The sequence below is a fragment of the Schistocerca americana genome, chromosome 3, assembly GCF_021461395.2.
Source record: "Schistocerca americana isolate TAMUIC-IGC-003095 chromosome 3, iqSchAmer2.1, whole genome shotgun sequence".
NCBI lineage: Eukaryota > Metazoa > Arthropoda > Insecta > Orthoptera > Acrididae > Schistocerca > Schistocerca americana.
Genome location: NC_060121.1, coordinates 756,309,250 through 756,336,019, shown reverse-complemented (window position 1 = coordinate 756,336,019; position 26,770 = coordinate 756,309,250). Strand labels below are relative to the sequence as shown.

The window sequence follows — 26,770 nt, the reverse complement described above, 5'->3', positions numbered from 1 at the left end:
TCTGTTGCCTGTGTCTATGTGCCTGTGGTTCTGTCAGTGTGATCATGTGATGTATCTGACCCCAGGAATGTGTCAATAAAGTTTCCCGTTCTTGGGACAATGAATTCACGGTGTTCTTATTTCAATTTCCAGGAGTGTATCAGTTTTTCCATTCGCCCGTAAAGAATTCGCGTTGGTATTTTGCAGCTGTGACTTATTAAACTGATAGTTCGGTAATTTTCGCATCCGTCAACACCTGCTTTCCTTGGGATTGGAATTATTATATTCTTCTTGAAGTCTGAGGGTATTTCGCCTGTCTCATACATCTTGCTCACCAGATGGTAGAGTTTTGTCAGGACTGGCTCTCCCAAGGCCGTCAGTAGTTCCAGTGGAATGTTATCTACTCCGGGGGCCTTGTTTCGACTCAGGTCTTTCAGTGCTCTGTCAAACTCTTCACGCAGTATCGTATCTCTCATTTCATCTGCATCTACATCCTCTTCCATTTCCATAATATTGTCCTCAAGTACATCGCCCTTGTATAGACCCTCTATATACTCCTTCCACCTTTCTGCTTTCCCTTCTTTGCTTAGAACTGGGTTTCCATCTGAGCTCTTGATATTCATACAAATGGCTCTCTTTTCTCTAAATGTCTCTTTAATTTTCCTGTAGGCAGTATCTATCTTACCCCTAGCGAGATAAGCCTCTACATCCTTACATTCGTCCTCTAGCTATCCCTGCTTAGCAATTTTGCACTTCTTGTCGATCTCATTTTTTAACGTTTGTATTTCTTTTTGCCTACTTCATTTACTGCGTTTTTATATTTTCTCCTTTCATCAATTAAATTCAATATTTCTTCTGTTACCCAAGGATTTCTACTAGCCCTCGTCTTTTTACCTACTTGATGCTCTGCTGCCTTCACTACTTCATTCCTCAGAGCTACCCATTCTCCTTCTACTGTATTTCTTTCCCCCATTCCTGTCAATTGTTCCCTTATGCTCTTCCTGAAACACTGTACAACCTCTGGTTTAGTCAGTTTACCCAGGTCCCATCTCCTTAAATTCCCACCTTTTTGCAGTTTCTTCAGTTTTAATCTACAGTTCATAACCAATAGATTGTGGTCAGAGTCCACATCTGCCCCTGGAAATGTCTTACAATTTAAAACCTGGTTCCTAAATCTCTGCCTTACCATTATATAATCTATCTGATACCTTCTAGTATCTCCAGGATTCTTCCATGTATACAACCTTCCTTCATGATTCTTGAACCAAGTGTTAGCTATGATTAAGTTATGCTCAGTGCAAAATTCTACCAGGCGGCTTCCTCTTTCATTTCTCTCCCCCAATCCATATTCACCCACTATGTTTCCTTCTCTCCCTTTTCCTACCCATGACTATTAAATTTTCGTCTCCCTTCACTATCTGAATAATTTCTTTTATCTCATCATACAATTCATCAATTTCTTCATCATCTGCAGAGCTAGTTGGCATATAAACTTGTACTACTGTAGTAGGCATGGGCTTCGTGTCTATCTTGGCCACAATAATGTGTTCACTATGCTGTTTGTAGTAGCTTACCCGCACTCCTATTTTTTTATTCATTATTAAACCTACTCCTGCATTACCCCTATTTGATTTTGTATTTATAACCCTGTATTCACCTGATCAGAAGTCTTGTTCCTCCTGCCACCGAACCTCACTAATTCCCACTATATCTAACTTCAACCTATCCATTTCCCTTTTTAAATTTTCTAATCTACCTGCCCGATTAAGGGATCTGACATTCCACGCTCCGATCCGTAGAACGCCAGTTTTCTTTCTCCTGACAATGACGTCTTCCTGAGTAGTCCCCGCCCGGAGATCCGAATGGGGGACTATTTTACCTCCGGAATATTTTACGCAAGAGGACGCCATCATCATTTAATCATACAGTAAAGCTGCATGCCCTCGGGAAAAATTACGGCTGTAGTTTCCCCTTGCTTTCAGCCGTTCGCAGTACCAGCACAGCAAGGCCGTTTTGGTTAGTGTTACAAGGCCAGATCTGTCAATCATCCAGACTGTTGCCCCTGCAACTACTGAAAAGGCTGCCGCCCCTCTTCAGGAACCACACGTTTGTCTGGCCTCTCAACAGATACCCCTCCGTTGTGGTTGCACCTACGGTACGGCCATCTGTATCCCTGAGGCACGCAAGCCTGCCCACCAACGGCAAGGTCCATGGTTCATGGGGGTAGGCAGAGCAAGATATGGATCCCATATCCTCCACAAAAGACCAGACATGGCAGACATACTGACAAACAAACCACCAACGACACGACGACCAAAATTCAAATACATATTCCCCTGCGCGTACAGTAGCTCAAAACACTTCCAGAATATTCCCCGACCTAGCACCAACAATGACACAACTGACTCATCTTGAAACAACCCCACCACACATAGACGAAAGACCGTAGCAAAAGCCAATGACGTGTAGTATAACGCACCAAAATCCACATCCAAAACACCGCAACGGCTCCACACCACACAAAACACACAAGTATCATACAGAAAAACACAACATCAACACACATAAAACTCAACAAAAGAGAACAAGAACAGTCATAGACTAAGGAAAATATTGTAGTACCCAACTCCGAGTACTGTAGTAACAGGAAAGGAGAACCTGTAACCTAGAAGTAAGTAAAGACACAAAAATACGAACACCACAACAAACACGACACCACAACACATAACACTCCTGCACAAGCAAGCAGAACAAAAAGGAAAAAAAACACGCACCACTCTCATAGTACTAAAACTATGATAAAAATCGCAACCACCCTAATCCCTAATATAAGCACACTAAACAATGTAAACTATTACTTAATGGTAAAAATCTTATTTATTTTTATTTATATTTCAATTACTTTAATTTATAATGTTACCAAAAACTTATTTATATGTTAATGAACCTTAAAAAAACAATATTATGTATAGCTTGTATTCAAAAATATAAGTTATGTAAAATAAATAAAATAAAGATGTAAACCTCTGGCTGAAGAAGGGCACTGAGGTAAGCCTTAAAACAGCCCGCCTTCTCCCCCCCCCCCGAGGAGAAGGAGTGAAACGTACAAAAAAATAAAAAATTAAAAAAATACGTTCGTCGTACGTCCCACACAGATTTCTGTGCTTGTCTGTTAGCACTGACAACTCTATGTGAACACCGCTGCTCTCGGTCGTTACGCGAAGGCCGTCGGCCACTGCGTTGTCCCTTGTGAGGGGTAACGCCTGAAATTTGGTATTCTCAGCACACTCTTGAGCTGTGGATCAGGGAAAGTTGAATTCGCTCGAGGGTCGACCAGGTTGACTCGTGGCGCAGAATGTCCCTAGTGTCTGGTATTGCACAGGCAGGTGATGTGAGACGTGTTATCGTGTTGCAGACGAACACTTGGCGGAAGGTCCGCACGGCGAAGGGCCAGGCGGCGCCCCGGGGACGGCGCGGCCACACGGCGCTGGTGCAGCGCGACCACATGCTCGTCTACGGCGGCTACCGCGACCTGCGCGGCTCGTCGCCGGAGCTCTGGGCCTTCCACTTCGGTAAGGCGCCTCTACATTGCCCGCACTCTGCGGATGCTTCGCAAAGTTCTGCGGCTGTCGTGGGACGTAGTTTTCGCCAACGAGAGCCACGTGATAATTTAAATTCCTTCTTATTTGCTCTTTTCCTCCATTTTTTCACCACACCTTTTCTTTCTTCTTCTTCTTCCACACTCCCTCGTTCCTGTTCTCTTACCGCTTCTGCCTTGGAAATCTCCCAAATTTAACGCTTTCCTTTTGAAAATACACTACTGCCCATTAAAATTGCTACACCAAGAAGAAATGCACATGATAAACGGATATTCATTGGACAAATATATTATACTAGAACCGACATGTGATTACATTTTTCACGCAATTTGGGTGCATAGATCCTGAGAAATCAGTCTCAGAACAACCACGTCTGGCCGTAATAACGGCCTTGATAAGCCTAGGCATTGAGTCAAACAGAGCTTGGATGGCGTGTACAGGTACAGCTGCCCATGCAGCTTCAACCCGGTACCACAGTTCATCAAGACTAGTGACTGGCGTATTGTGACGAGCCAGTTGCTCGGCCACCATTGACCATATGTATTCAATTGGTTAGAGATCTGGAGAATCTGCTGGCCAGGGCAGCAGTCGAACATTTTCTGTATCCAGAAAGGCCCGTACAAGACCTGCAACAAGCGGTCGTGCATTATCCTGCTGAACTGTAGGGTTTCGCAGGGATCGAATGAAGGGTAGTGCCACGGGTCGTAACACATCTGAAATTCAACGTCCATTGTTCAAAGTGCCGTCAATGCGAACAAGAGGAGGCCGAGACGTGTAACCAACGGCACCCCATACCACCACGCAGGGTGATACGCCAGTATGGCGATGACGAATACACGCTTCCAGTGTGCGTTCACTGCGATGTCGCCAAACACGGATGCGACCATCATGATGCTGTAAACAGAACCTGGATTCATCCGAAAAAATGACGTTTTGCCATTCGTGCAGCCAGGTTCGTCGTTGATTACACCATCGCAGGCACTGCTGTCTGTGATGCAGCGTCAAGGGTAACCGCAGCCATGGTCTCCGAGCTAATAGTCAATGCTGCTGCAAACGTCGTCGAACTGTTCGTGCAGATGTTTGTTGTCTTGCAAACGTCCCCATCTGTTCACTCAGGGATCGAGATGTGGCTGCACGATCCGTTACAGCCATCTCGACTGCTAGTGATACCGTTGGGATCCAGAACTGCGTTCCGTATTACCCTCCTGAACCCACCGATTCCGTATTCTGTTAACAGTCATTAAGGATCTCGACCAACGCGAGTAGCAATGTCGTGATACGATAAACCGCAATCGCGATAGGCTATAATCCGACCTTTATCAAAGTCGGAAACGTAATGGTACGCATTTCTCCTCCTTACACGAGGCATCACAACAACGTTTCACCAGGCAACGCCGGTCAGCTGCTGTTTGTGAATGAGAAATCGGATGGAAACTTTCCTCATGTTAGCACGTTGTAGGTGTCGCCACCGGCGCCAACCTTGTGTGAATGCTCTGAAAAGCTAATGATTTGCATATCACAGCATCTTCTTCCTGACGGTTAAATTTCGCGTCTGTAGCACGTCATCTTCGTGGTGTAGCAATTTTAATGGCCAGAAGTGTATCTCGTTTTGCCGCTTCGTCATTTGCTTTTATGTTGTGTACTAGCGGAAAAATGCTCCTATCAGAGTACAAAAAATACGATTATGCTCCAGTTTAAATTTAAAGACTTTGACTGAAACGTTGGGTACTAGCTGCCTCGTTCTGCCTTCCTCAGCACCTTTCAATATCTTCCCAAAAAATTTGGCATGAGAACATATTCGCTAAGCTGCATGGGCAGCTGTACCTGTACACACCTTCCAAGCTGTTTGACTCAATGCCCAGGCGTATCAAGGCCATTATTACGGCCAGAGGTTTTTGTTCTGGGTACTGATTTCTCAGGATCTATGCACCAAAATTGGGTGAAAATGTAATCGCATGTCAGTTCTAGTATATTTGTCCAATGAATACCCGTTTATCATCTGCATTTCTTCTTGGTGTAGCAATTTTAATGGCCAGTTGTGTATGATCTAATTCTCCTTATTCTCCTTCACATAATTTATGGTTATGGTAATCAGTAGCGCCACTACTGACAACATCTCCATAGACACATGGAGTAAATTGTGTAAATACTTGCAGTTCAGCTATAAGACTAATGAATAAAAAAGGAAATGAGGACTAATAAACGTAAAACGAATTTTATTGGCACATTGGAAAGATGTACACAAGCTAATTGGCGTCAGTGAAAAATGTAATATATTCTGTAAAATAATCTACGATTCCCGAGAAATGGGCTTCAAAACAGTTTAATAAATTATGTTTCTCGTCTCTTTTAAATTTATGTTTTGCAAGTAACCTTGGGGATAAAGAAATCAACTGCAACATTAAAAGCGCAGATGTATGCTGAGCAGATGAGGCAATCTAGTAATGTCACCAAAACCGTGAGGAGCATAGTAAATAAAGAAAGAGGAGGGAGCGACAATGCAGTGTGCTATAACATAATAAAAGTGACAATGAAAAATTGCTGAGTGACTTAAAGGAAGTATGTGAGAGATCCATAGACCAGTGTAGTAAGATGAGTAGAGAGGACGTGATCGACCCCCACAGATGCTAAATCCCAGTAATGTCAGTAATTCATTCTTCTTTAGGTGTGTTCCAGAACTGGAAATCCTGAAAACTATTTCCAACTTAAAAGCAAATACATTCAGTGGCTGCGATGACATCTCAGCGAAATTTCTGAAAGAATGTAGAAATGAATTAATGTAGCCACTACAACCTTTAACAAACAGCCCTTTCAGTCAGGGGTCATTTCCTGACGTGTTAAAAGTCACTGAAATAAGACGGGTGCATAAAAAGAGAATAATTACAGATACACAAAATTATAGGCCTATTTCATTGTCATTAATACTTAGTAAGCTATTGGAAAGGCTACTTCTTAATCAACTTGATTCATTTTTCTGTAAGTACAATCTATTAAAAAACTGTCAGCATGGTTACAGGAAGGTCCGGTCTACAATAACAGCTGTAGACACATTTTTGCAGGCGATACTGAATAAACCTGAAGATGGAGACAACGTTATTGGCACCTTTTTAGACCTATCCAACGCTTTCGACTCTAGAACTCATTCTGTTGTTATACATAAATGAGAAACTTTTGGAGTCAGAGGAGTAGCATTAGGTTTGTTAAGATCCTAACTTGCTGACAGGAGAAAATGTGTGAAGCTGTATTATACAACTGGGAGATATACGCAAATTCTTAACTGTCGAGTCCCTCAGGGAAGCATTATCGGGCATTTTTTGTTCATTGTATACATCAGTGATATAATAATTCCACAAAATTCAAACCTAGTAAATTGTGCTGATAATATCTCCTTCATAAGTTGGGGTTATACAAAACAGTTTGCAGTGCAAAATAATGCAGAGAACATTAGCCTCATCACAAAATATCTAGGCGCTTCAGTCTGGAACCACGCGGCTGCTGCGGTCGCAGGTTCGAATCCTGCCTTGGGCATGGATGTGTGTGATGTCCTTAGGTTAGTTAGGTTTAAGTGGTTCTAAGTTCTAGGGGACTGATGACCTCAGATGTTAAGTCCCATAGTGCTCAGAGCCATTTGAACCATTTTTTAACAGACTATCTCACCAAAAACAAATTGGCACTAAATAAGGACAAGACAATTCTGATTGAGTTTCTGATAAATTATAAATCAAGACAAGTGGATAAAGAACCAGAGTTGTCAGTTGAAACATTTGATAAACGTAAATTCCTGGGTATTATAGTAGACGAACATCTTACATGAGTAAAAAAAAAAAAAAAAAAAAAAAAAAAAAAAAAAAAAAAAAAACAACCTCCTGTAACACCTACCTGCTAAAACGCCTTTCTATCATAATAGCGCGACTTGTTTTAAGACAAATCTATTTTGGAATTATACACTCCCTCCTGCCACATGGTATCGAGAATTGAGGTGGGGCACCAGCGGTATACATGGATGGGGCTTTTAAATCCCAGAAAAGAGCAATTAGGATAATAGCTAATATTAGTAAGCGTCAGTCCTGTAGAGAATATTTCATTAAGTATAACATACTAACTGTGTATTCATTGTATGTTCTCAGAACTGTACTGTTTGTAAAAGAAAATATGCAGCGTAGTGTAATCAATAGTGAAACCCTTAATTATAATACAAGCAAAAGAGAGGATTACCACATAAAACTTAGTAATAAAAGGGCAACAGATCACAGTACGTTTTCTGCTGAAAGGTATTTTTATAACAGACTGACAAGTAATATAAAATTGTCCGCCCCCGGTAGCTGAGTGGTCAGCGCGACAGAATGTCGATCCTAAGGGCCTGGGTTCGATTCCCGGCTGGGTCGGAGTTTTTCTCCGCTCAGGGACTGGGTGTTGTGTTGTCCTACTCGTCATCAATTCATCGCCATAGACGCGTAAGTCGCCGAAGTGACATTAAATCGAAAAACTTGCACCCGGCGAACGGTCTACCCGACGGGACGCCCTAGCCACACGACATTATTATACAGGGTGATTCAAAAAGAATACCACAACTTTAAATATGTGTATTTAATGAAAGAAACATAATATAACCTTCTGTTATACATCATTACAAAGAGTATTTAAAAAGGTTTTTTTTTTCACTCAAAAACAAGTTCAGAGATGTTCAATATGGCCCCCTCCAGACACTCGAGCAATATCAACCCGGTAATCCAACTCGTTCCACACTCTCTGTAGCATATCAGGCGTAACAGTTTGGATAGCTGCTGTTATTTCTCGTTTCAAATCATCAATGGTGGCTGAGAGAGGTGGCCGAAACACCATATCCTTAACATACCCCCATACCCTGGCGGCCGATCCATCGCCTCGGGTAGTTGACGTTCAGGTAGTTACGGACAGATAAGTGCCAATGTGGTGGCGCTCCATCCTGCTGAAATACGAATTGTTGTGCTTCTTGTTCGAGCTAAGGGAACAGCCAATCCTCTAACATCTCCAGATACTGTAGTCCAGTTACAGTAGCACCTTCGAAGAAAAAGGGACCAAAAACTTTATTGGCTGAAATGGCACAGAAAACGTTCACCTTAGGCGAGTCACGTTCATACTGAGTTGTTTCCCGCGGATTCTCAGTGCCCCATATACAGACATTGTGACGGTTGACTTTCCCGTTAGTGTGGAAAGTTGCTTCATCACTAAACACAATCTTTGAAACGAAAGATTCATCTGTTTCCATTTGAGCAAGGATAAAATCACAGAAATCGATTCTTTTAATCTTATCAGCTGCAGACAGTGCTTGAACCAATTTCAGACGATAAGGTTTCATAACTAACCTTTTTCGTAGGACTGTCCATACAGTTGATTGTGGAATTTGCAGCTCTCTGCTAGCTCTGCGAGTCGATTTTCCTGGGCTGCGAACAAATGCTTGCTGGATGCGTGCCACATTTTCGTCACTCGTTCTCGGCCGTCCAGAACATTTCCCTTTGCACAAACACCCATTCTCTGTAAACTGTTTATACCAACGTTTAATACACCACCTATCAGGAGGTTTAACACCATACTTCGTTCGAAATGCACGCTGAACAACTGTCGCCGATTCACTTCTGCCGTACTCAATAACACAAAAAGCTTTCTGTTGAGCGGTCGCCATCTTAGCATCAACTGACGCTGACGCCTAGTCAACAGCGCCTCAAGCGAACAAATGTACAACTAAATGAAACTTTATAGCTCCCTTAATTCGCCGACAGATAGTGCTTAGCTCTGCCTTTTGTCGTTGCAGAGTTTTAAATTCCTAAAGTTGTGGTATTCTTTTTGAATCACCCTGTAATATAAAATTGTTAAAAGGAAATATATTTGAGACAAAATTAAAGCAACTGTCAGTTGATAAATGTTTGTACTCCATCAAGGATTTTTAATGTTATTATGTACAATTTATCTTTACTTCTAAACTTTTTTTAATGTTCTTGTGTTTGTTAACTGACTATGTATACGATTGTTATTATGGACAAATAAACAATTTATTTATATTTAAACATAGTAGTTCATTTTCCAATAGCAGAACTTCTTAACACAGTGACCGTAATAACACTACTGAATTCTAGGCGCTTCAGCCTAGAACTGTGCGACTGCTACGGTCCCTCCTCGGGCATGGATGTGTGTGATGTCCTTAGGTTAGTTAGGTTTAAGTAGTTCTTATTTCTAGGGGACTGATGACCTCAGATGTTAAGTCTCATAGTGCTCAGAACGAACACTACTGAAATTGCTTGGCAAATCGCTCGTGTGTGGGGTGTCGACGCGAACGACCGATCACAGCCGATATCGCATGTGACTGATCGCTGCAATCCGTCGTTCGTTAGTGGGGCCCTTAGGCATCCTGTCAAGAAGCCACTATTGAGTAATCGATTGTCGTGTTTGTCTACCACTAGTTGTTGATTCAAAATCACTTTCAAAATGGTTCAAATGGCTCTGAGCACTATGGGACTCAACTGCTGTGGTCATAAGTCCCCTAGAACTTAGAACTACTTAAACCTAACTAACCTAAGGACAGCACACAACACCCAGCCATCACGAGGCAGAGAAAATCCCTGACCCCGCCGGGAATCGAACCCGGGAACCCGGGCGTGGGAAGCGAGAACGCTACCGCACGACCACGAGATGCGGGCAAAATCACTTTCCCCTGGGGAACATCTGAAGCGTGTAATTTTGGATATAGCAGTGTATGGTGTATAAGAACAGTGTGGTGTGTTTGCCGCAGACAGCGAGACGTGGTCCCTGTTGAGCCCCGGCGAGTCGCCTCCCGCGCGCCACAAGCATTCCGCCGTGCTGCACGACGACGCCATGTGGGTGTACGGCGGCATGACGGACCTCAACGAGCGCGCCGACCTCTGGCGCTGGGACACAGGTTAGCTGCTCTTCTCTCAAGTGCTTTGGCTCCCAGATTGATAATTCAAAAGCTAAATGTTAAACCCTTTAATTGGGCGCGATGGTCTGCTCGTTCTCATGTGTTCGACGGATATATCCAGTGCTTGATTTGTGACGGTATGCAGTGGTATTCCGAACTGGTACTCTTGACGAGAAAAAATCAGAACTGCAGGTTTTGAAATGTGGTACGGTAGAACTTTATTTTTTATCAGTACAAATGTTGTATTCGTATTTTTAAAGTAGTCAGAATAGCGTTATCAAGCAGTGGACATAGCAGTCCGCTGCTTTCTGTGGCTTGAAGCTAATGGGAATGACGCGTTTCAGGTCGGCAGGTGTTACAATGCTGTTAGTCAATGCTTTCTCCGCTAGATGACACGTCTCGTCAGTCAAGATTAGAAAAAAAGAGAGAAAGTAGCCAATGCTCGTTAGACCATAGATAATATGGACAGGTGACCGCCATTTTTTGTCAGAGTTGGCACGAAAAATACTGTCCCCTGTTGACTATTACAAAGCATAAATTTGATACATTGTAGCAGAAATTCTAAGTTGTTATTTAGTATATGACTACTGTGCATTTAATGTGGAGAAAAGAGCATTGTTGTGAATTCCATTGTGTACCAGCCACTTACTATAACATTCCTGAAAAATGGGAATCGACCAGGGAAAAAGTTTCATTTGTAGTATTTTAGACATACTGAAGCGATTTCACTGTTTCCAGTTTTGTTATTCATTGTTGAAGTTAGTAGGCTGTAAGCCTCATACAGTTATTTCCTCCCCAGCTAATATGTTTTATACCGAAAAATCCAGAAGGGATACTTCTGTAATGACGTTATGATAGCTAAATCATGGTGAAACGATTTCACAGTCGCTGATTTTCGAAAATGAAACTTCTTTTGTTACAGATATTCGAATTTTAATGCGAATAGTGACTACACATAAAAAGATTGCAACCCAGTATTTATTGACATTTCAGTTCGAGAAATGGAATTCAAATAAAAGTTAAAAATATAATCTGGCGACAGAGAATCAAACTGACAGCACGGTTTATAATCTTGAATGCAACGTTGCGACGGGCAAGCGAAATGCTATTAGTGCCCAGAAATTTTCGAAGTCAGCTGATTTCTTCCCAGCGCAAGAAATTTATAGACGCCGTATGCTATAGACGGAAACAGTTTTCCAAAAAACTTCAAAACAATAATCCAACTCCAGAAAGAATAGACTCTCAAGTCACGATAAAGCATTCTCGTTCATTTACGAACCGTGCTGGAAGGTAGTGACTCCAAACTATTTAGGTGAAAACTCTTCAAGCTTTTTAGATAAAATAAACGTTATTAACATTCTACGAGTACATCTTCAGTCTTCATGTGTACGTATTTATTTCTCAACATAGTCATCCTGGCGACAAACAGGCCGGCCGGTGTGGTCGTGTGGTTCTAGGCGCTTCAGTCTGGAACCGCGTGACCGCTACGGTCGCAGGTTCGAACCCTGCTTCGGGCATGGATGTGTGTAATGTCCTTAGGTTAGTTAGGTTTAATTAGTTCTAAGTTCTAGGCGACTGATGACCTCAGAAGTTAAGTCGCATAGTGCTCAGAGCCATTTGAACCATTTGAGCGACAAACAGATTTCTCCCAAAGAGAGACCAGTTTGTTGATACCATCAGTGTAGAATGTTCGACTTCCTTCGCGGAGCCACAACCTCATCTCCGATTTCAGCGTTTCATCACTGTCGAAGTGAAGTCCTCGGAGGTGTTCATTAAATATTGAAAACAGATGAAAAACGGATGAGGCCAAGTCGGAAATGTGTGGATGACGATCGACCACAGTGAAACCAAGGTGTCGGACTGTTGCAAATGTCGCAGCGCTCGTGTGTGGCAAGGAACGTAGAATGGAGTGTGGTCCTTGGTCTGGCATTTTGATGCTGAAGGAGATGGTGCTGCATGTGAGGACAAACTCCTTGAATTCGAAACTCGATTACAGCACGCTGTTTCTCACGCCCCAGCGTAGTTACGTTACACACCGCCACATTACACACTACAATTTAGAGCCCTCTTGCAGTAGATGGCTGCAACTAAGTTGATATGGAGAATAAAAACGTAGAATGTTAATAAAGTTTGTTTTATTCAAAAAGCTTTAAGAGTTTTTACATTAAAAAATTGGAGCCACTACTTTCAGCACACCTCATACAACATTTTTCGTTGTTTATACTGATAAAGACATAATTTATGGCTGTTATTATCTGGAAGAGCAGATAACTTCTCGAATTGTTTTGGAGTTTGCTCTTGATTTACTCAGCAACAGTTATTGTGTTTACTTCACTGTTCCAGATTTGACTGACAAACTAGGATGTAAGAACACCAATGCTGATGACACCATGCGACGAAACGGGAAGGAGTTTCCTGACTGCACGAAAAATGGAAAACTGAAGAGGGGCTAATAAGTAACTTTCTACAGAAACTAGCAGTTGTTTATGAAATGGGAAGTCAAGAGAGCATGTTCAATGTTGACACATTTGAAGAAGGAAATTCAAAGAAAAGTATCATGCAAAAGCCAAGCATTGTCGTGGGTTACAATAAGAATGCCGAAGAAGCGAATGGAGCGATTCACTGTAGGAAACCAACAAATGGCCAGGAGCAGGCCGAAAAAATATTATTGGAATAGTTTTCACCTTTTGCGGGACATTACTTGCTTCAGTGCATATGTATTAAAAGGGCAAACTAAGTTGACACTCGGGCAGTGGCTGGTGGGAACAACTGTAAATGGGAAATCCGCCCCACGTGTCAACTTAGTTTGCACATGTTGTACTGTATGAAACACATGGCAGCCATGAGAGCAGATTTCAATTCATTGTTAGACTCGGGGAAGAGTTAGACATATCCTCTCCACAAATGTGACCTTCACTGTATGATTTCCACAACAAAGATCATCAATTTGAATATCCTCCTCAAATAGCAAAAGTGGCTCATAGCCACCCATTTTCCTGTATTTTTGACTAGTGCGGCAAAGACCAATAACAAGGTGTCGGGTAAGAGCAGAGGCGTTCAAGAAGAGGCATCTTATTTTTATGTAGAACGTTAACTTCCTCTCCATGCAGGACCATATTTTAAACTATTTCACTCAGAAACAGAATTGTAATTATACGAAAATAAAATTTCATTCTTTTCTTTAATACATTTTGTTTCATCATAATCCACTTTAGTTTTGGTCAATAAACTACTGTTGTAATCTTTATGAGTGAACAAATACATGGTGTGAGTGGAAATTAACCACTGAGGCAGAGGAGCAGGCACAAAAAATAACCCCCGCAATGGTTAAATGTTTATATTGTGTGTGTGTGTGTGTGTGTGTGTGTGTGTGTGTGTGTGTGTGTTTTGTAGAAAACTGTTCTCATATAACATGTTAAAAATAGTTTTATTAATTTATACCACACTTACAAAATTTGAGTAAGGGCTTTCAGGAACCAGTTGTCAAGCATCTCGCAAGTTATCACTATGTGCAGCCTAATGCCTGCCTGTGTCATGCCATACAGTGTCGCATGCATGGAGCCTGGTGCGTGCCAAGCCGGGCCCAGGGCCACTTCACTCGCATGCTGCCTGCCGGCTGCCCTCGTCCATGCTACTGTTTGGTGGAGAGCGGGACGGACATCCCACCAGCGACCTCTGGAGGTTCCACTTTGGTAGGGACGCACTGCCTGTGCACTCAGTGCCACATTATCCACTATGCCAGCCTTTAGCAGCTCTACTCATGGGGACAATTGTGGTAACTTGTCCAATTGTCTTCCACGTAGTGATCACACCATATAAGAGTAAAAATTCAAACTGCATAAAACTAGCTAATTTTCATGAATTCCATTGTGTTGATTACAGCCATCACAGAGAAATTAAAACTCATCACTGTTTTTTTGTTTTACAAAGATTTTCATCCATAAAGTAAAAAAGAAGAATTTTATTTCCAATGTGTATGTATAATAGCTACATATATTATGACTCAAACAGTATAATAAACATATTATTCAGTGCATACATCATACCAGTTCAGCACCATAGACCAATTAGTACTATAAGGGGTAGTGAGTGTAGTGCATGTTTTTGTTGTAAAGAGTTTTTTGATATTATTCTTGGAAATTTTTTTAAAGAAAACGAATGACAAAGGTGAGGTCTTAAAGAACATTATCAAAAAATTGAAAAACTGAGAATCAAAAGTCAAACAGGATATCTTCATTGTCCCACAGATAAGAGAGGTTTTCAGAAATAAGCACTCTGATGCAAATTAAATGATCGTATGGCAGGAAGGCCCTTCTAGGGTTGGTCAGCCATGTGGTGAAAGTCTTTCTGTTTGATGCCACTTCAGCAACTTGGGCACCAATAAAAGTCAGATGAAACGATCAGAACAACACAAGTACCAAGTCTCTGAAACTCTCTGACCACCTGGGAATCAAGCACAGGACTTAGAAATCTAGAGGCAGTGAAGCCAACTATTGTGTCACAAGCTGAAGGCAAGCAGTTTGATGACATTTTACATGGCGATGGATGACATTTTACGTGGCAATGAGAAGGTTGCCTGGGAAAGTTTCATATAGATTAAAGAGTCTCTTGGGGAACTGTTGTCATGTTATGAAAACATTATATGTAATGTCTCTCTTATACACTTCATTCATATTCACCTCAATTTCTTCCCTAAAGTTTGCAGACCAGTTTCTGATGAACATGGCTAGCAATTTCATCAGTATGTTGCACACATGGAGAAGCAGTATGCAGAGAAATGCTTCCTCCTATTTTGACAAACTATTGCTGGGCTATTGTTGGGGTACTCTAGTTGTAACTTATAAGCTACAAATTAAATGGAAATAGGCAGCTAATTTATAGTTTGATCAAATATTCTTCAAAATGTCATCAGAACACTGATGATAGTGAGAGTACGGAATATTTTGTATTCTAGCACTACCTGCTTTTTTCTTTACTCATTATAAATTAATGAATTGTTTTTGTACATTCAATATTTTCTACAAGAAACAGTAACAAAAAGGTGAAGAATTCTACAGTTCGTTTTGTTTAATTTAATAATTTTATGCATTGGTATTTATTGAACTTTATAAGTTCAAGTGTCTCATACTATTAGAATGAGTCTTCACCTCATGAAGTCACAAATGTTAGTAAATTTCTACACTAAAAATTTCTGGGGTGTACTGCTGCATGAAAAGATATTTATATTGATAGTATGAAACTTATTTTAACAATTATTTCCGTTATATTATGTCTACTTAAACATAGAAAACCTAAATGTAAGTAATTCACAAATTTTCGGTGAAAATTTTGTTATGACACTGTTTGATATTTAACCCTTCTATCATTCATTGACCTACTCTTAAACTGAGATGTAGTTTTGACAATGGCAATTGGGCACTACTGGCTTTCACATGAATTCTTTCCTATGGTATGTCACAGAGACCCACCCTTTGTTCTCACTACTGTCGTGTTTTTTGTCTGCAACCTCCACTCTCACTTTCTCCCACTGTAGATCCAGCCGAGACCACGAACTACTTTTGCCTCTCTATGGTCAATGTCTTCTCAATCACTGTATCATTCTGCAGCGTTCTATCCACATGCAAATTGCAATAGAATCCTCAGCACTCCATCTTTATAAATAATTATCATCATTTTCTGTGTTAAAAAACTCTGGCTAACTTTCTATGATAATCTTTCCTTCCTAAACCTATTTGTTATACAATACTGGAAGACTATGCAGAACTGTTTCTAATAACCATGCTGTTGATGGGACATTAACCGTTTCGGTCAGGAATTATTTTTTTCCTGAAAAAACGAAAATTGTGGCTTTGCTATCCTGTTCTTTGAATTAAATTATGGTTTTTCAGATATATAAAATATTCTAAGGTGCCACCCAAGGGGGAGATACAACACGTCCCCAAATGAGGACATTGTGTTCAAGTGGGTGCAGTATAAGTCGAAAAGTCAAAGTATTTTATTTGATTTTGTTTCACCAAATTACATAAATTACACAAAGCTTACTTAATGATGATATACATAAACTATGGTTTTACACTTGTGAAGAACGATAATCAAAGAAATAATTTTTTTTCCTATCGAGACATAAGTGAATGTTAGATTTTACGCAGTAATATTTGATTTTGCCTTTGCAACATGGTTTCTTGCACCTGTCAAATTGTTTTTGGTCACTGACCATTGGAAGATGTCCAACGTCGTCCAAACAAACTTCAGCTTCTGGGTGAACTTCATTTTTAAGTACTTGGACTCTCACTAGTGTCGCGCCCCTTTTCCTGGCAGCTGGCTTATCTAATATTGTCAGTACTTCGGCCACACTTGCCCTAAAGTGAAGCAAATCAAGGGTCTTATATTTAGGAGCACCTAATTCTGATACATTTTTCTGGTTCTCAATTCATGCATTTACACATGCAATATCAGTTGCATGAGCAAACATGCATCAACTTTCACATTGCAAAATCAGCTATAAACTGTCGAAAAGGGCTGTTGAAGATCATGTTCCGTTTCAAAAGCAGCTAACTGCATGTTGTTTTCTTGTGCAAAGCCTGTGAAATGCCCAATAGGTGTGGCTGGGGCCCTGCCATGTCCGGATACAAAGCACCTGAACAGACATCAGTCTTACCAATCTGGACATTCAAAGCTACCTTTCAGTCTGTTATGATTAGCATGGATATTTTTCTTATTCAGCTTTAGGTTGGCTGCAATGTAACAAATTCATATGCAACAATAACATTCTTGCTGTCAATGCATTGTTGTTTGGATGGGACGAGGGTTTCGTGATTATCTCTCTGTCACTTATCACACAGTTATCGGGCTTTGTGTCTAGCTACTCAGCTTACAATATACCATATGATATAAAACGTCTAACTTTACCTCTGTCATTGTCCTCTTGTTCAAAATTATCGCCAGGATCATCGGGATCATAAATTTCAGATGAATTAAAGAGCTGTATAACTTCTTCTGTAAGTGGCCTTTGTCTGTCTTGGACACAGGACATTGTGAAATCACCGTAAGACAGCGAAATAATGTCCTAAATTTCTACGCTATTACAACCTTTCAATCACAATGTCCTCATTTGGAGACCCGTATAAAGCTATACATATGTTACTTACCTTTCATTCTGAAAGACACCTTTAGTTTTCATCTTCAACAATGCACCTCTCTACATACAAATAATTTTTTTTTTTTTTTTTACCAAATTCAGAAGATATTACCTTGGTGATGGGAGGTACAAAGATTACTGGGAAGTACCCATGTGACTGTGCACATTCAGTTTTGTTTTGTGGTACAACAGATTGACAGGAGGCGTCAACACTGTTTACAAATGTACTCTCTGCTTGTGATAATATGAGGACAACAATTACAAATGTAAAATTTAAATAATATTAAAATATTAAGCATTTATTTGGTACACTATGTGATCAAAAGTATCTGGACACTTGGCTGAAAATTACTTACAAGTTCATGGCACCCTCCATTGGTAATGCTGGAATTCATTATGATGTTGGCCCACCCTTAGCCTCGATGACAGCTTCCACTCTCGGAGGCATACATTCAATCAGGTGCTGGAAGATTTCTTGGGGAATGGCGCTCATTCTTCACGGAGTGCTGCACTGAAGAGAGGTATCAATGACCGTCGGTGAGGCCTGGCATGAAGTCTGCATTCCAAAACATCCCAAAGGGGTTCTATAGGATTCAGGTCAGGACTCTGTGCAGGCCAGTCCATTACAGGATGTTATTGTTATGTAACCACTCCGCCACAGGCTGTGCATTATGGACAGGTACTCGACCATGTTGAAAGATGCAATCACCATCCCTGAATTGCTCTTCAACAGTGGGGAGCCAGAAGGTGCTTAAAACATCAATGTAGGCCAGTGCTGTGATAGAGCCATGCAAAACAACAAGGGCTGCAAGCCCCCTCCATGAAAAATATGACCACACCAAAACACCACCACCTCCAAATTTTGCTGTTGGCACTACACGCACTGGCAGATGATGTTCACCAGGCATTTGCCATATCCACACCCTGCCGTCGGATCACCACATTGTGAACTGTGATTCATCACTCCTCTCAACGCTTTTCCACTGTTCAGTTGTCCAATGTTTATGCTCCTTACACCAAGCGAGGCGTCATTTGGCATTTACCAGTGTGATGTGTGGCTTATGAGCAGCCGCTCGACCATGAAATCCAAGCTTTCTCACCTCCCACCTAACTGCCCTAGTACTTGCAGTGGATACTGATGCAGTTTGGAATTCCTGTGTGATGGTCTGGATAGATGTCTGCCTATTACACATTATGACCCTCTTCAACTGTTGGCGGTCTCTGTCAGTCAACAGATGAAGTCGGCCTGTACACTTTTGTGCTGTACATGTCCCTTCATGTTTACACTTCACTATCATATTGGATACAGTGGACCTAGGGATGTTTCGGAGTGTGGAAATCTCATGTACAGAGGTATGACACAAGTGACACCCAATCACCTGACCATGTTTGAAGTTCTTGAGTTCTGCGGAGCACCCGATTCTGCTCTCTAATGATGTCTAATGACTACTGAGGTTGCTGATATCGAGTACCTGTCAGCAGGTGGCAGCACAATGCACCTAATATGAAAAACATATGTTTTTAGGGGCGTCCAGATGCCACGACTGAAAGGATTGAACTCTAACCTCTATATGTACATCTACATATACATACTCCGCAATCCACCATACGGTGTGTGGCGGATGGTACCTCGTACCACAACAAGCATCTTCTCTCCCTGTACCACTCACAAACAGAACGAGGGAAAAATGACTGCCTACATGCCTCTGTATGAGCCCTAATCTCTCTTATCTTATCTTTGTGGTCTTTCCACGAAATGTAAGTCGGCGGCAGTAAAATTGTACTGCAGTCAGCCTCAAATGCTGGTTCTCTAAATTTACTCAGTTGCGATTCACGAAAAGAACGCCTCCTTTCCTCTAGAGACTCCCACCTAAGTTCCTGAAGCATTTCCGTAACACTCGTGTGATGATCAAACCTACCAGTAACAAATCTAGCAGCCCGCCTCTGAATTGCTTCTATGTCCTCCCTCAATCCGACCTGATAGGGATCCCAAATGCTCAAGCAGTACTCAAGAATAGGTCGTATTAGTGTTTTATAAGCGGTCTGCTTTACAGATGAACCCCATCTTCCTAAAATTCTACCAATGAACCGAAGACAACTATCCGCCTTCCCCACAACTGCCATTACATGCTTGTCCGTCATATCGCTCTGCAATGTTACGCCCAAATATTTAATCTACGTGACTGTGTCAAGCACTGCACTACTAATGGAGTATTAAAACATTACAGAATTCTTTTTCCTATTCATCTGCATTAATTTACATTTATCTATATTTAGAGTTAGCTGCCATTCTTTACACCAATCACAAATCCTGTCCAAGTCATCTTGTATCCTCCTACAGTCACTCAACGATGACACCTTCCCGTACACCACAGCATCATCAGCAAACAGCCGCACATTGCTATCCACCCTATCCAAAAGATCATTTATGTAGATAGAAAACAACAGTGGACCTACTACACTTCCCTGGGGCACTCCAGATGATACCCTCACCTCCAATGAACACTCACCATCGAGGACAACGTACTAGGTTCTATTACTTAAGAAGTCTTTGAGCCACTCACATACTTGGGAACCAATCCCATAGGCTCATACCTTAGTTAGGAGTCTGCAGTGGGGCACCAAGTCAAACGCTTTCCGGAAGTCAAGGAATATGGCATCCATCTGATACCCTTCATCCATGGCTCACAAGATATCATGTGAAAAAAGGGCAAGTTGCATTTCCCAGGAGCGATGCTTTCTAAAGCATGGAAAGCAACTTCTCTGTCTCAAGGAAATTCATGATATTTGAACTGAGAATATGTTCGAGAATCCTGCAACAAACTGATGTTAAGGATATTGGTCTGTAATTTTGAGGATCCTTCCTTCTACCCTTCTTATATACAGGCGTCACATGCGCTTTTTTCCAGTCACTCAGGACTTTACGTTGGGCAAGAGATTTGCGATAAATGCAAGCTAAGTAAGGATTCAATGCAGTACTCTCTGTAAAACTGAATTGGAATCCCATCAGGACCTGGCGATTTATTTATTTTCAACCCATTCAGCTGCTTCACAACCCCATGGATCTCTATCACTATGTCCTCCATACAGATATCTGTACAAGTCTCAAACGGTGGTATATTTGTACGCTCCTCCTGTGTGAAAGATTTTTCAAATGCTAAATTTAAAATTTCAGCTTTCGTTTTGCTGTCTTCCATTGCCAGGCCAGTGAGTGACTGGATGGAAGCCTTCGACCTGCTTACCGATTTTACGTAAGACCAGAATTTCCTTGGGTTTTCAGCAAGATCTTTTGCTAAGGTATGATGGTGGTACTGGTTGAATGCTTCGCGCATCGCTCTTTTTACAGCAGCATGAATCTCTACTAACTTTTGCCTGTCCTCATTCTCCTGATCTTTCTTGTACCGCGAGTGCAACTGCCTTTGCTTCCTGAGCATTCTCCGAATTGCGCTGTTAAACCACGGTGGGTCTTTTCTGGCCGTAACCCACTTTTTTGGCACATACTTGTCCAATGCGTGATTTACAATGTGTTTAAAATTTGCCCATAATTCTCCCACATCCATCATACCGGAAGTAAATGAAGTCAATTCATTTACGAAGTGGGATGCTAACAACTGCTTATCTGCTCTGTCTAATAAGAATACTCTCCTAGCCTTCTTGACCAACTTTTTAACTTTCATAACCATAGTCATAATGACAACATCATGATCACCAATTCCTGTCTCAACACTGACACCGTCGATGAGGTCTGGTCTGTTCGTGGCTACCAGATCTAAAATATTTCCATTACCCGTTGGCTGTCGATTTAGCTGCTCAAGACAGTTTTCGGATAATGTGTTCAAAAGTAATTCACACGACGGGTTGTCTGTACCACCTGTAATGAATCCATAGACATCCCAGTCTATACTAGGTAGGTTGAAGTCACCTCCGACTAATATAGCATGATCCGGGTACTTCCGCGATACGGAATGTAGACTCCCTTTGAATGATTCTAGAACTGTCACGGTGGAACCTGGTGGCCGGTAATAACACCCCACAATTAACTTTATTTCCCCTAGCCCTGTTAAACGTGTCCAGATAACTTCACAATCACACTCTACTTCGACCTCAGTAGACACAATATTTTTGTCAACTGCAGTGAAGGCACCACCTCCTACAGTGTCTAATCTTCCTTCCTTCCCTCCTTCCTTCCTATGTTGTACCACATATAATGCTGAATCCATCACTAGTACACACTCAAAATGTCTTTAGTAGCAATTTCCCACTTTTCATAATGCCTCATGGAAGCTCACAATGTTCCAAATTAATTTAACCTACTTCTTCAGTACACTTACTTTGAATTTCAACAGTGCACTCTTAAGTAATAAACACACTTAATGATACTGTACATTCTGTAAATCACAGTAAATATTAAAATGAATCTTTCATTTAATGCTAATCAAAATAACACTGTTATACTTACAATGAATGTCATCATTTATACTTTATGGTACAAGGTTCCATATGGTGTGATTTAGTATTAAAATTGCAAGAGTGTGCTTTCATGGAAGAGTCTACCAGTAGATTATTTCCACCGATGTACATCTTGTGAAAGACCGTGAACACAGAGAAACATGTGTTACTGTGTCCTGTGTAGAATGAGCTGACACATTGTCATAGAGCAAAAAGACATCCTGAGGGAGCTTACTATGATGCTTCGCATTTGATTGCTGCCAGGAGATTTCTGTGGTTCTCCTGTGTCAATTTGCCCCTTATAAGCATAACCTACAAGCACCACACCTGGCATTCTGAAGAAGCATTCAGGATCGCCATATCCGAAGGTGTTAGGCCTTCCCATTTTTCAGCAGTGCTGAATAAACATATCTTCAATGCCTGCAACTCTCCTTTGTCTTGGGGGTCATAGAGACACCAGCACTCATCCATGGCAATTACGTGGCTGAAGAAGTCTTCTGGATTGACCTGACACATCTGCAACATTTCCTCTGCTGCCTTAGTTTGGTGGACCTTTTTAATGGATGTGAGCAGTCAAAGACTCCAATGTATGGCAACCTTTGTTATGTTCCAAATGTTGCAGAAGATGCAGAAAACTGATCCATGACTTATTTTCAGTTTTTCCACAATTACCTCAATTGTGAACACGAGACCCTTCACTTCTCTTGCAATTTCGAGTTCTTCAGAGAAAGATGGCCTGCCATTTCATTCTGTGCCATTCAGACTTGTCTAACCAAACTGAAAGCATCTGCATTACCTAACCATGGTGTTATACATGGTCATTTCCACTAATCAGAATGGATTGTTGCTGTGCATTTTTTCCCTTCAACCTCTGAAAACAAATTACCACTCAATACTTCACTTTATCAGTGGGCTTTAGACTACTGGAAACTCACTGAGACAGACTAGATACTGTGATCTTTTTCAAAATTCATGGACGTTTCACTTCTCACTGAAAGAGGCTCCTCCCCTCCCCCCTTTCTTGAACAAGTGAACAAGTGTTTTATCTCCACTGATCTTAATTGTAATAATATATTATGCTCTGGTCTTCCATCATTCATTTTTTCTGATCATCATGGACAAAATGATGTGATTGCATGAAAAGGCATGAACCTTGTGGTGAGTGAAACTGGATCCCATCCAGATTTACATTATCATTTATTTTACTGATTACTAGAATTTAATGATTATTAGCTGAAATATCTGATGATGCTTGAGGCTATGGAGTCATTTTATTTATTTATTGTTGTTTGTTGATTTATTTATACTGAAAAGAGCGGAGCCACCAAGCACTCTCTTACGCCTAACAAGACATTCACCATACTTTACTTTATGCTGACATAATGATATGGGTGGTATGAAAAAACTAAGCTTTAATAAAGAATATTACACTTAGAAGTAACTGTACCATAAATAGTGGGAATCAGTAGTAGCTATAGTAGAAGAAAGCAGAGTTCATATTAGGAGAAGGAAGCATAACTCTGAGAAGACAGAGGCATTTCCTTTATCTTTTGACGGTTTTTTCTTTTTTTTTTTTTTTTTTTTTGGGGGGGGGGGGGGGGGGGGTGAGAATGAGAGAGAGAAAAAGGGGAGTGCTTCAACTTTTTTGTAAATGCAACTGGCCACTGAATAATGTACAGAACACAGGGCACCTTGTTCACAAGTTGACCAGCACCAACAAACTTGGGCATACCCAGTGTACACAGACAGAGGCAGAACATAAAATGGATACTCATAAGTGGCAAGTATATGGTACCCTGAACAATTAATTTATCATGAAATAGAAAAATAATTTTATCATTCTCAGAGACACTGATATGCTGCACCTCAACCCACCCCCCACCCCCACCAAAAAGATCAATACAAGTCGCAGCCTTCATTTAAGTATAATCAATAGTTTAATCTGTGGTCATAGATAAATTTTAAGCTTCAGTAGGCTAGTGAGTGCACCCTCTTTCATAGGCAGATGTTTCAATCAATGGCTGCAGGAAGATTTTGACAAAAGTAGCAGCATGACCATCTCTTCCCCCATGGCTGTGAGGGAAGCGTATGAATCGTATAGTAACTAATGTGTTTTATTAAATGCATTCAGTGTAAGTGGAACTTTACTTAATGTACCACAACAGATATTCAACAATTTGAAAATGTTTATCGCCTGTTATTTTAAATCATTGACAGTGCCCTTAGCTCAAGTCTTGGGTGTGCTCTTGGCCCACAGAGGAAATAAAAAGCAGAATTAAAGAAAGTAACTGATTAATTCTCCTGTAGAGTGTGGTCTAATGCAATTTGTGTACTATTACAAACTGTAGAGCATTGAGTAATGTGTATGCTTTAATGTCTGCACTTTGTTTTTGAAATTCCTTGTATTGCAAAGATAACTGATAACATTTCATGTTGGTTTTTTCTAGGAACCGAAACGTGGGAACGACTCACCGTTCTTTCAGGACCTAAACCACAACCTAGGGCAGAGAGTGTTGCTCTGGCAGTGTCTGACCTGCTGCTACTGCCACCTAGTGATGGCCACCACAACCTTACTCAGCATACATCCCAGCAGCAGCAGCAGACTGCTCCACTGACAGCAGCAACAGCAGCAATGGTGCATCACCAGCGTGGTGGCTCTGTGGACCGCAGTGTGCGCCACAACCGTGTAGCTCCTTCAGAGGCACGCAAATATGCCTTCCGGCCTACAACAGTGAGCTATGCGGCAGCTGACACGAGTGCCGGAGGAGCGGGCAGCTTTCTGCGTGAGATCTCCAAGCTGTCACAGATCAACCTTTCACGGCTAAGCCACCACAAATGCAGCTACAGTGTGCTCAGCCATGAGGACAGCACTGAGAGCCTGCTGCTATCGAGTGCCTCCTCATCTGCCACTGATGACCGCCGCACCGCCATGGTCAAGTCGCAGAGCGCTAATGTGATCGCACGCAAAAGTGAGCCAGCCAGCAATGGCTACAGTGACTCACCTGAAAAGGAGGACTGCCAAGACACTGCCATGGACACCATATGTGGAGACTACTTGACTGCCAACTACGATGAGGGCAGATCCTGCATCACGTCTTCCTGGGGGAATGGTGGCAATGGTGGCTATTCCATGACTAGAGATCCTGTGTCCGTCCCCAACTTTGGTGCGCTGACTGCTGTCCCTACCCCAGCACTCACACCCGTGGAGGTCACTAAACTTGTCTTCATCGACCCAGAAGATGAGTTTGATGCTGACTGTGTATCGCCAAAGGAGCCTGCTGCAATTGTTAAGCACGTGAGACCGGTGCCACCAACAGTGGCAACTCCCACAGGTGACTTTCCAAGACTGCACCGTCAGTTCCAGCCACAGACTCCCGATACAGGTGCCACGCCTACTGCAGTGGATGGTGCAACAAGGTTTGGTGGCGTCTGTGGTCCAATACCGAAGTCAGCATCCGTGCGCTTCAACACAGGGCCCAATGGGGGCACCACAGATGATGATACAGGTGCTCTGCTGTCAACATCTGACTATGCCAGTCTGGAGACTGTGAACCGCAGCAGCTACAGTGTCTACACCAACCGGCCCAGTCCTGCTGAGGGCCACCATCCATGCTGTTCCCAGCAGGGGGACTCCCCGCCAAGTGAGTATCCACGTCCAGCCAGTGCTAAGACTGGAAAGGCCAAAACCCCAGTGCATGACGGGCCTTTTGGTTTCTGTAATCCGAACTACCTTGGCCCAGACATCCAGACAATACTGGCACAGCGCAAGTCATGGCACGATGGAACTGGGAATGGTTCGGGAACTTCTTATGCGCGGCTACTCAACAGTCCCCATGACAGCCTGCTGGAGGAGGCATCGACATCACCCTGCTGCCCTGCAGCCACTGCTACTGCCACTGCCACCACCACATCTGCTGCCAACAGCAGTGGTCACGAGGCACTGGAGATGCGCAGCCTGTCACCGCCCCCTGCACTGGCCGCCACAGAGAAGCGCCGACTTCAGGCACCGCGAGCCAGCAGTGCAAGTCGTGCCCAGCAACAAACCAGTGGCTTCTGTACACCAGAGCCCCATGTCCCACTCTCAGTCTTTGTGCTTGGAGGCAAGGAGCAAGGCCAGGTCACAGTCTTCAAACGGCCCATGTCCGTCTGGAGACTGCATCTCACACCGGACATTTTTTGAACATTGACATTGTGCTTTCTGCAATAATCCCAAAGAAAACCTCGCCCTGTGTGTGGAGTCCAAAGAGTCTCTTACACGACAAGGAGCATGTTCCATTATTACACTTGGCAGCAAGTCTGGGTTTACGCATAAGCTGCTGTTTGTTCACAACTTTTTGAACCAGGGCTCCCTAGTTCTCACAGTTTAATATCGCTGGTTGTAACATCTGGATAGTTGTGTTTCCCATCAATTCATCCACGAGGTGACACTGCTTTGGTTGTTACCTGCCATCATTGTGTGTGTTAGTGTGTGTTAGCTATTCTTTTCCTTTTTTTTCAAGTAGTCTATCTAACATAATGAGTGGTGTAAAGAATCTAAGTCATGTACAAAATAGGAAATGAACTACCAAACTGCATTCGGGAGAACAGTTCAATCCCGTGTCCGGCCATCCTGATTTAGGTTTTCCATGATTTCCCTAAATCACTCCAGGCAAATTCCGGGATGGTTCCTTTCAAAAGGCATGGCCGACTTCC

At 42.1% G+C, this 26,770-nt stretch overlaps 1 protein-coding gene across 1 annotated transcript in view; it reads left to right on the top strand.

Moving 5' to 3' along the window:
• Positions 1-26,258, top strand: part of LOC124606371 — a 363,147-nt gene extending 336,889 nt beyond the window's left edge. Inside the window, exons 4-7 of the mRNA XM_047138355.1 lie at positions 3,395-3,551; positions 10,345-10,491; positions 14,037-14,183; positions 24,526-26,258. Coding sequence (XP_046994311.1) covers positions 3,395-3,551; positions 10,345-10,491; positions 14,037-14,183; positions 24,526-26,258 — 2,184 coding nt within the window. The remainder of the gene's footprint in view (positions 1-3,394; positions 3,552-10,344; positions 10,492-14,036; positions 14,184-24,525) is intronic.
• The last annotated feature ends 512 nt before the right edge of the window (positions 26,259-26,770 follow it).